General features: G+C 33.9%; 1 protein-coding gene across 1 annotated transcript; it reads left to right on the top strand.

Annotated features, from left to right (window-relative positions):
* The first annotated feature begins 6,130 nt into the window (after nucleotides 1-6,130).
* Nucleotides 6,131-9,546, top strand: LOC131054405 (protein NRT1/ PTR FAMILY 2.13). The gene is made up of 4 exons (XM_057988919.2): nucleotides 6,131-6,281; nucleotides 6,432-6,649; nucleotides 7,752-8,272; nucleotides 8,694-9,546. Exons 1-4 carry the CDS (start codon nucleotides 6,131-6,133, stop codon nucleotides 9,544-9,546), a joined length of 1,743 nt encoding a protein of 580 aa, XP_057844902.2.
* The last annotated feature ends 546 nt before the right edge of the window (nucleotides 9,547-10,092 follow it).

Raw genomic sequence — 10,092 nt, forward strand, 5'->3', positions numbered from 1 at the left:
ATGATGATATGATGATAATGTATGTTGTGATTGATGTCAATAAGTGAAAGTGAACTGGTATGCAGATTGGAAGAAGATGGTGAACCAGTATGAAGATTTGTAGTGAATCGGTGTTGGGGTTTCACTAAGTGTGACTACTGGTTGGTAGTCTCAACTCTAGGGTTTCTGGTTTGGTAATCCAACTTGTGCGATGCAATCGAAGACATTCTATGATGAGTTATCTAAGAGATGAGGATGAGATCAAGGTGCCACGTCAGCTTTGTGCACGTGAACGATTTCCTTGAGGTTCTTGCATGTGAAGATCAATTGCATTAAATGTCTACCTCAAGAATGATCATTCTTCTTAGCGGTATGAGAAGTGAACGTGATGGGTTATTGATTCCGATATGCGGTGAAGAATGAATGATGTAGATTGTCTTGTGATCTGTTTAAGATTGTATTGCTCTATGCAAAGTGTTTTGGATGGTCAGGATTGGACCGCTTGTATTGTAGACCTAAATGCTTAGGGTCTAGGGTTTATGCTACCGACCTAAGTGTTGTCTATAAGGTCGATGATGTTTGTTATTGTTTGTTGTTGGAAAATGTTGTGTGTGTATTCGAGTGATGAGATACTTGCCAGACCAGTAAGAGGAAAATTGCAGAGTGTGATTGCAGAAGAGAGGAAATGAAAAGGATTTGCCTTAGCATGTAGTGCTGTTATCAGATCAGAGTTTTACCTGTTGTCTTCTAACCATTTAATTGTTATAAAATCCCTTTACCGGGTAGCTTTAACAAGCTTATTGTAAATCCTTTAACCGGGTGACTCAAGATCATTGAGTTCTTCAAATCCTCTAGCGAGGTAACCTTTAATAGGGTTTCAACCTTTAACAGGGTATACAACCATCCCTTAATTGGGTGATCTTTAACAGGATCGGTTCCTAACAGAACCTTATTGTAAAGTCTTTAATCGGACTAGGATCCTAACAAAGCAAGCTTCAAAAGAGTTCAAAAACAAGCTTGTGGGTATTCATCCCCACCGTGGTTTTTCCCATTTGGGTTTCCACGTGAAAAATCTATGTGTCATGAGTTGTGCATTTTTCATGAGATGATTAAGTATTCTGTGTTTGAGTGATTATGCATGCAGAGCTAATAGGTTATGGTATTATTGATATACCACATGCATATGTTTATGGGTGAAGTTGTTATCAAGTATTGAATGTATTTGAAGTGTTTAGACTTATCAGTTTATGTTGTCTGAAGTCTTACTGTGCTTAACTTGTATTGCCATGGTTAAGTTCAGTGATGAAGACAATTGGTTGGTATTGTTTTAACTTGATAAGTTGTTGAGAAAGTTTTTGTGTGCACTGATTCACCCCCCCCCTCTCAGTACCGATTAGGGTATTTGCCGTTCATCATTATTCTTAAAATCAATAGTTTCACTTCCAACACGTTAGCCATGAATGTATTCTTTAGATACTCTATTGTGATTTCATTCTTCCAATTTGCGAAAAATTGAGATATTGAATATAGATTCATCCTCCTAGATAGTGTTAGTTTGAATGAGGTTATTTCCTATCTAGTTGTTAGTGGAAACATCTTCACATGTTAAGTTTACTTAGGTCCTAAGTTAGTTGTCCTTATATCCTAGGTGTCATTTATAGAAGTTAGTTATAATGGGTCCATATTTCATTATTTACTTTTAGTCACTTAGGTATTTAATATTTTGTATTAAGAATTTAATGTTTGTATCAAGGGTAGGTTTTGTACCTCATCACACCTTGCCTATATATTCAAGGTGTTTGTACATTTTACCATATCAATGGATCAGAACCCAAATGAATGACTCTTTTTGGTGTTAAAGCTAAAGGTAAAAGTACATTTCCTCCTATCCTTTATGAGTCATCCTTTGTGTCTAGTGAGTTTTCCATTACTATCACTAATTGTATTATTGAGAAAAGTGTTTTACTTATGGATTTATCTTTGATGGGCAAATTTTTGGGGCCCTGGTTGAACATTGACTTGGTCCGAGCTTTGGTTTGTAAAAAGTAAAAAACTAAAGGGTAATTAGATGTTTCAAGCATGGATAGAAGATTTTTCTTGCTTTCCTTTTTAAGTGAATACGATCTCTAAGAATTCTTGTATGGGGTCCTTGGTTTGTGGGTAAATTAGGTCTGGCACTTCAAAAATGGAAACCGGGTTTCAATACTACCAAATGTTCATTTAGTTTAATCTTTGTTTGGGTCAGGTTACCCGATCTTCCCATGGAATTTTGGGATGAACAATTTTTTAAAGGTACTCCTAGTTGATTTGGCAAGTTGCTAACTATTGATAATATGACTTCATCCATAAAGCATCTTGTTTATGCAAGAATTTGTGTCAGTGTGGATGTTTCTTCTTATCTTTTATCCTCCGTCAAGATTAACTATAGACTGGGTGAACGGGTTTAGAATGTGGAGTTTGAATCTATTCCTTTTGTGTGATTCTTTGCAAGAAAGTGGGTCAATAGGCAAAGAATTTTTTGAGTAAATCTCAAATGCCCATGCACAAGGTGTGGAGAGAAATCCCCATCATTCACTCTTTATATATTTCTCTACTTCTAATCTATTTGTCTCCCTCTCTTTCCCTCTATTTATATATCTCTTACTCTCTATATCTTTATCTCTATATATCCCTTTTAATCACACACACACACCCATCCACCCACTTCCTATTTCTACCTCCCTCCATAGTAATAATAGTCAAAGGGGAAGATACTCCATACACCTCATCGAGAACTAAGATCCAAATATAGGTGACACATAAACATCGAAATTAGAAGGATAATAAAGCTCCATTACCAATAGGGAGAGAGTGATACATAGATTAAAATAGAGATAGAGTGGGTAGAGATAGATAGGGAGATTAAGAGATAAATATATAGAGAGTGAGAGAATGAGAGAGGAAGAGATAGAAATATATAGAAAGATAAAGATAACGAGATCGATATAAGGGTAAAGATAAATGGAAAGACAAGGAGATATAAAAAAAGAGAGGGAGAGATATAAGGTCAAATATAAAGAGGTATAACTACATATAAAAGAGATAGAGACATAAATATAGATATAGATATTAAAGTCTAGGAAGAGAGAGGGAGAAAGACATAAAGAGAAGGATGGATAGAAAGAGGGAGACACATCTAGAGATAAAATGGTAGAGAGGAAGATAGAGATAGAAATGAAGATAGAGATAGATGGAGACAAATAGATATAGAGATATAGAGAGGTAAAGGCCTTTACATAAATATATATAGAGAGATAGGGAGGTAGGGATAGAGAGTGGGACATAGAGTGAGATAGAAAGAGGAAGAGATAGAGATATATAAATGAAGAGGAATATGGATAGATAGAAAGACATAGATGGTGTGATAAAGAGAGAACTAGAGATAGATGGGGATAGATAGAGATGGAGAGAGAAGGAGGGAGATATATAGATATATAGAGGGAGATATAGAGAAGGATGGAGGGAGATATAGCTAGCGATATACATGGATAGAGGTAGACAAAGAAAGAGGTACATAGAGAGGGCAAGCAAAGAGATAGATTAAGATCATGTATAGAGGAAGAGGAAAAGAGATATATTAATCATGTATAGAGGAAGAGACATATCAATTGATATATGGAGAGATATAAAGCGAGATGGATAGGGAGAGAGATGGAGATATGGAGATGGAGGTAGAGATATACATGTGGATAGAAAGATATAGAGAGAGAGTAGGATAGGTGGGGGATATATGAAATGAATAAGAGAGAGTTAGAGATAATGAGACATGGATAGACATGTTCAAATACATCTATAGGTAGACAAAGATAGAGGGGGAAAGAGTGAGAGATAAAGTAAGTGATAGATATAAGTAATAAATAAGTATAGGTAGAGGGACACAGACGAAGGGCGATACATAGAGAGAAGCAAGATTAGTAAGATATATATATATATATATATATATATATATATATAAGGAGATATAGGGATATATATATATATATATATATATATATATATATATATATATATATATATATATATATATATATATATATATATATATATATATATATATATATATATATATATATATATAGAAGTATAGTAAGGGAACTTAAGGAGAGAAATTGACTCAAAGGGAGATAAAAGGAGAGGGGGAGAAAGCGAGATATAGATAAGTAAATAGAGAGAGGGGCGGAGAGAAAGATATATAGCAAATAAATAGAGAGAGGGAGGGAAAGGTTTAGAGAGACATTTTCTCGTAGGTCAACTTAGGCATTGATGTGCATAGGATCAAAGACAAGGCAACCTTAAATAATGATAAATATGAAACAAATTTAGTCTCATTAGTACATAAAATCTAAACGTTTCATTATTTAATACTTTTTACATATTTCAATTCTTTTGGGAGCAAAAAATGAAAGAGAAATATATTGTATGCAAAAGTTGTGAGTATTTTAAATTTTTTAAAATGGACTAACTTTAAATGATTATATTTTTTTTTTTGGTGTATAATATAATAAAACTACCTTATCCATCTTGTAGGTCTTTGAATCAACTTTCCAACACCTATAAAAAATCAAAATTTCGATAAGAAATGCAAAATTTATGCCCATTTTACTAAAGTATGCTTTTTGGGCTAAATAAAATGGATATCCATTTTTTAAAAATACGACATCCCAACAACGACATTAGGAAATAGATATCCATTAATAAAGATTATTGGTTAATAATAGATATCCATTTTGGTTTGGTATTTACAAACCAAATTCAAATTTTACCCAACCCATGATAAAAAAAGTCAAAGCAAAATTTGTCGTGTTTGGCAAAGAAAAAACACATTTTTTTTTTCCTTGCCACTTTTTGGCTCTCCATGATCTTGAACTCACCCACATAATATTTCAAAGCTATACCTAGGTTTTTGATCCACTAATTAAGATCTATGAGTACTATCAATGTTGTTATGATGGTAGACTACCCTATAATAAACCCTTTATGTTATCACATTATCGCTATCTCCACACTTGAATCTTTGTGGATGCTCTCCTCTTGGTGTTTTGGTGGGTGGATGAATAAACTCAAGCTTAACCTTTTGTTTATCCATCCCCTCCTTTGTGACCTCCACTCTATCTTATGTGGTCCCCCTTAACCTTCTTTATGTAATTTCCCACCTCCATATTATTGGTACACCTTGTCTTTCCATGTCACGATACTACAGACCTCATTCCATATATATTGGTTCAAATCACAATATAATTAGGGAAGAATGGTGCTTCCCCAACTATGCACTTTTTAATGCACCTTCATTTATCAAATGTAGTGCACCAAACTATCATATCTAAAATTTCATATTTTAAATTATTATTACTAATATTTTATTCATCACCAGTGATGTACACATGGATGGAAAATTATATTAATTAGCTTTTTATGGTCGTTTTGTATCGACACGATTAACTTCTTTTAATACTGCCAACCATTAGAAAAAATGGAAAATGACAATTGCAAGATGATAGTGGAAAAAGGTTGAAAGAACAATGACAGGAGAAAAATGTTGAGAATAAGATGAATTTTGATGGATAACAATTATCTAAATTACAATTCAGTTCAATCGTTTAGAAAGCCTGAAAAATAAACGACTTTGGATCTATAAAGAGCAAGGTATAAAGACAAGTACCAATGTACAAAGAGTTTATCTTTGAAAGAATCAAATGCAGGCCTTGCAATGGTTATGTTTTCTTTCATGCCACTATATACAAAAATGGATTCTGCCTTGATAGCTGTTTATTTATATACAAATGTTTCTTGATACCTTGCCGCCGAGGCAATTATTTTGCATTTAGGGTGATGTTAAAAATAACTGGGAATAATCTGAGAATAATAATCACAGATGTTAATTTAGTTATGTTATTAACAAGTTCGATAAATTTTAAATTATGAATAATAATTTGGTCAATGTTGTTTTTGAATTAAATTGTATAACATATTTTTTTATCAATATATTGGATCACACTCTGTGATCTATTACTAAGATAAATATTGCTCCTAATTTGCTCATGAATTGAAATCTAACCACAATCTCTAAGCACCCAACAAGAGGATTTTCCCTGCTCAATTTGCAGGCGACCCAATGGACTTATCAGTGCAGTTGTCCTCCCCATCAGTGCAGTTCTCCACCCCATTGAGAGTGCAGGAAGAATTACGTTCAAGAACTGAGGATGCTCCTGTGAAAAAGAGGAGGAATAATAAGGGTGGATGGAAAATTATGCCTTTTATTGTGGGTAGGAAACCAGATCCTAAGTTTTCTTAATGGTTTGTTCTTTTGACTTTATTCAGACTGAAAAGATGTAAAATCAATTACAAGATCTATAAATTTTTCTCAAGATACAACCTACTGAAGGGATGTTTATTATGGTGTTATAACTTGGCAGGAAATGAGAGTTGTGCAAATCTTGCAACGGCTAGCTTATCTGCTAACCTGGTGGTGTTCTTGATCTTTCAATACAAGATGGATCAGATTCAAGCTGCAAAGATTTCAACCATCTGGGGAGGAATAAAAGATATATCACCCATTATTGGTGCTATTGTAGCAGATTCTTATCTAGGAAGGTTTTGGACAATCCTCGTTGCCTCTTTCACATATATAATGGTATGCAAACTGCAACTTTCTCATCTAGTACATTTGTGAAATTCTATAATTTGAACCATTTGTAAAAATTGATATGGCTAAGAGTTTGGACCCTCTTCCGTTTTAATCAATCAGAATATTGATATGATTAATCTCTTTGGAATCTGTCATCTTTTTATCTGAAATGAATTGGTTGGTATCAGTTTTTAAGTAATTTTGCATTTGGGTTCCTAGCTTGTTTTAAACACAGCTTTTGGAAGAACATATTATTCATATTGAGGGGCTTATTTTTCAAAGACTTAAATTGCCTTTATAGTAATATTATCATATAACTTTCTGGGCTGTCAAAAAATACATTTCCCATGTCAAAAAAGAAAAACTAAGGAAAAAACTGAGACAAGTGTTCTGGGCTGTCATGGGATTATCGAAGACAGCCATCACTGAGAAGGATGGTGGTCAGGACTAGAATTTGATGGTTACGAATGAGTTTTCATGACAGTCAGATCCTGAAAAGTGCCATGCACTTTACATTTTAATTGAATAGAATGCATGAAATTCTTTTATGATAAAATATTATATAAGAACAATTAGTGATCAAAGCTAGAAAGGAATAATAGGATCTTGAGGAAACATTCCCTAGTGTAGATGAGGTAATCAATAAGTTCAAGTTGAAGAAAATTATTGCTGAAGTGGTCATGTCTAATTCTAGAAATCAAGCCTCTTCAAGCCTCTTCAAACTGTATTTTTTCTTTTTTTATAGACTGTCTTTCATCATGGATTATAAAAGAATTTTTCTTTCTTTTTTTCTTTTTTCATAATACAGAAAATCTGTTTTTGGATTCATAAATAGCTTATAGTAAATTCTTAATCTGATTATTTTATATTTTTTAAGATTTCCTACTCCTAATTGAAACTCAATTTTTTGTAATTTCTGAGTCTGATTATTCTATATCTTTTGGATTTCTGCTCCTAATTGAAACTCCTTTTTTGTAATTTCTTAGTCTTTTATTATAAATAAAAGTACACATGAACTACCATCTGCATCTTTACAAATAATATTGATCAAAGATAAAATATTATACCATAAAAATCTTACTGGTTAATGAGCATTGGTTTGATGCAGGCAATGCTACTTGTGACACTCATATCTGTAGATATAGAACAACTAAGGGGAACCCAATATGGCCTTGCACTGCTCTATATATTTCTGATACTAACGGTCGTGGGCACAAGTGGGGTGAAGTCATCTTCCATAGCCTTTGGTGCCGAGCAATTTGACAGCAATGATGAGGAGGGCAGGAAAAACCAGCAAAGCTTCTTCAATTGGTATTATTGTGCAGCTACTTTGTCTACCATGCTGGGCATGACCATTGTTGTTTATATACAAAGTAATGTCAGCTGGAAATGGGGATTCGCTCTGGCTACTCTACTCATGATTATATCCACTGTCCTTTTCTCGCTTGGAACCAAGTATTATGTCATGGTCAATCCACAAGGCAGTGCCTTCAGTGGGTATCTTCAAGTGATTGTCGCATCTATTAGAAAGAGAAACTTGGTCTTGCCTTCTGATCCAAGAGAATTGTACGATGTGCCTTTAAATAAAGAAACAGATGATGTGAAACTCTTTTCAACAGACTTCTTGAAGTATGTATTTTCTTTCTTTTCAATGATTTTTTCGGAACGGCTTAAATTTCATATATTAAACTTATATTTCTAGGTTTAAAAGTGTTAAACATTCAAAATTGACTAATATTTTCTAAGTTTAATATGTTGCTTAATGTGTGTGGTTATATTAAGAATACACTTCTAATCTTAAAGTGCTTGATCATGGATGCCATCTTGAATGCTTGAAATCTGAATACCTGACCTATCCTTCATTTAATGATGCATAATTACTTGCTCACTTAAATTGAATTAAAAATGTGTGGAAAAATGTTTCAAACTTAGAATTGACTAACATTTTCTAGACTTAATATATTACTAGTGTGTCGGGTTTAAGACTCACCGATTTTTTCTACATAATTTACTCCCTTTACTATTTCAAATCATTTTTTCTCATCTGCAGGTTTTTCAACAAGGCAGCCATAATCAGTAGAGAAGATAATAAGGAACATACCTCCACACCCAATCCTTGGAAGCTCTGCTCAGTTCAGAAAGTAGAAGAGCTCAAATCATTGATAAGAATATTACCCATCTGGAGCGCAGGAATACCAGTGTCCATCATCTTACTGGGCAGTGCTAGCACTTACATGATATACCAGGCAAGAATTATGCACAGAAAACTGAGTGTCCATTTTGAAATGCCCATAGCTTCCATGGCCGTCTTTGCTCTCTTAACCATATCCATTTGGCTGCCCATCTATGACAAAGTCATAATCCCACTTTTCCGTCGCTTAACAAAGAGAAGTGAAGGCATTACCTTAATTGAAAGGACTGGAACAGGCCTTGTAATCTCAGTGATCACCATGGTTGTAGCAGCACTGGTAGAAATTAAGCGTAGAAACAGCATGGAGCCCATCTCTGTGTTTTGGCTGGCGCCCCAATATACTCTGCTAGGCTTGGCTGAGGCCTTTTATGCCCTTGGTATGATTGAATTCTTTTATGTGCAGTTTCCTCCGAGCATGAGAAGTACTGCTGTGGCATTGTACTGGTGTGGCATGGGCATAGGTTTGTTGTTCAGCAGTGTTATTATTACAGTGGTGCATAATGCCACTGGTGGGAACAGAATAAATGCTTGGCTGAATGAAAACCTGAATGAAGGGCGCCTTGAGTATTTTTATTGGTTTTATGCAGCCTTTGGTCTGCTCAATTGGTTTTATTTTCTTCTTTGTGCAAAGTTGGTGAGAGACCCCAGACAGTGCAACAATGGTTCTGATCATCAACAGCAGGAAAACACACAAGTATCATCGTCTTTCTAAAGTTAGATGTCATATATTTGATCTAAGCATTTTTTCTTTCCTTAGGGATAGCTTAAGCCAAGGCATTTGAAAACACTTTCTTGTAGGTTCAAGATTTTGATACCTAATATTTGCAGACATATACCATGCAGTTGGAAACTAATGCATGGACATATCAATGGTCATGTAATATTTCATCATTCGAAAAAATGTTGTGAATAAGATTTTAGTTTTATGTGAGCTTTTATTTTTCTTATTTTATTGTGTTTTACGTATAAGTTTGTTTGGTACATATATAGGTTGGTTGGTAGATATTTCAGATATCATGTTATTTATAGACATTGAATTTAGGGTTCATCTTTTTTATTTATGTTTTACATCATTTGGTTTCTCATTCATGTGTGCATTTACTTTGATGACATAATGGTTTCATGCAAATATTTTACATTAATCAAGATCAATAGTTCTATGCATACATATATATATATACGAAAAATGTTGATTGGTTAGATTAATGATGCATTGGAAGTTGAAGTTGTTGTAGAGGAAGATGAATTGCCTTGGGCA

Source organism: Cryptomeria japonica, chromosome 6 (assembly GCF_030272615.1).
Source record: "Cryptomeria japonica chromosome 6, Sugi_1.0, whole genome shotgun sequence".
Lineage (NCBI taxonomy): Eukaryota > Viridiplantae > Streptophyta > Pinopsida > Cupressales > Cupressaceae > Cryptomeria > Cryptomeria japonica.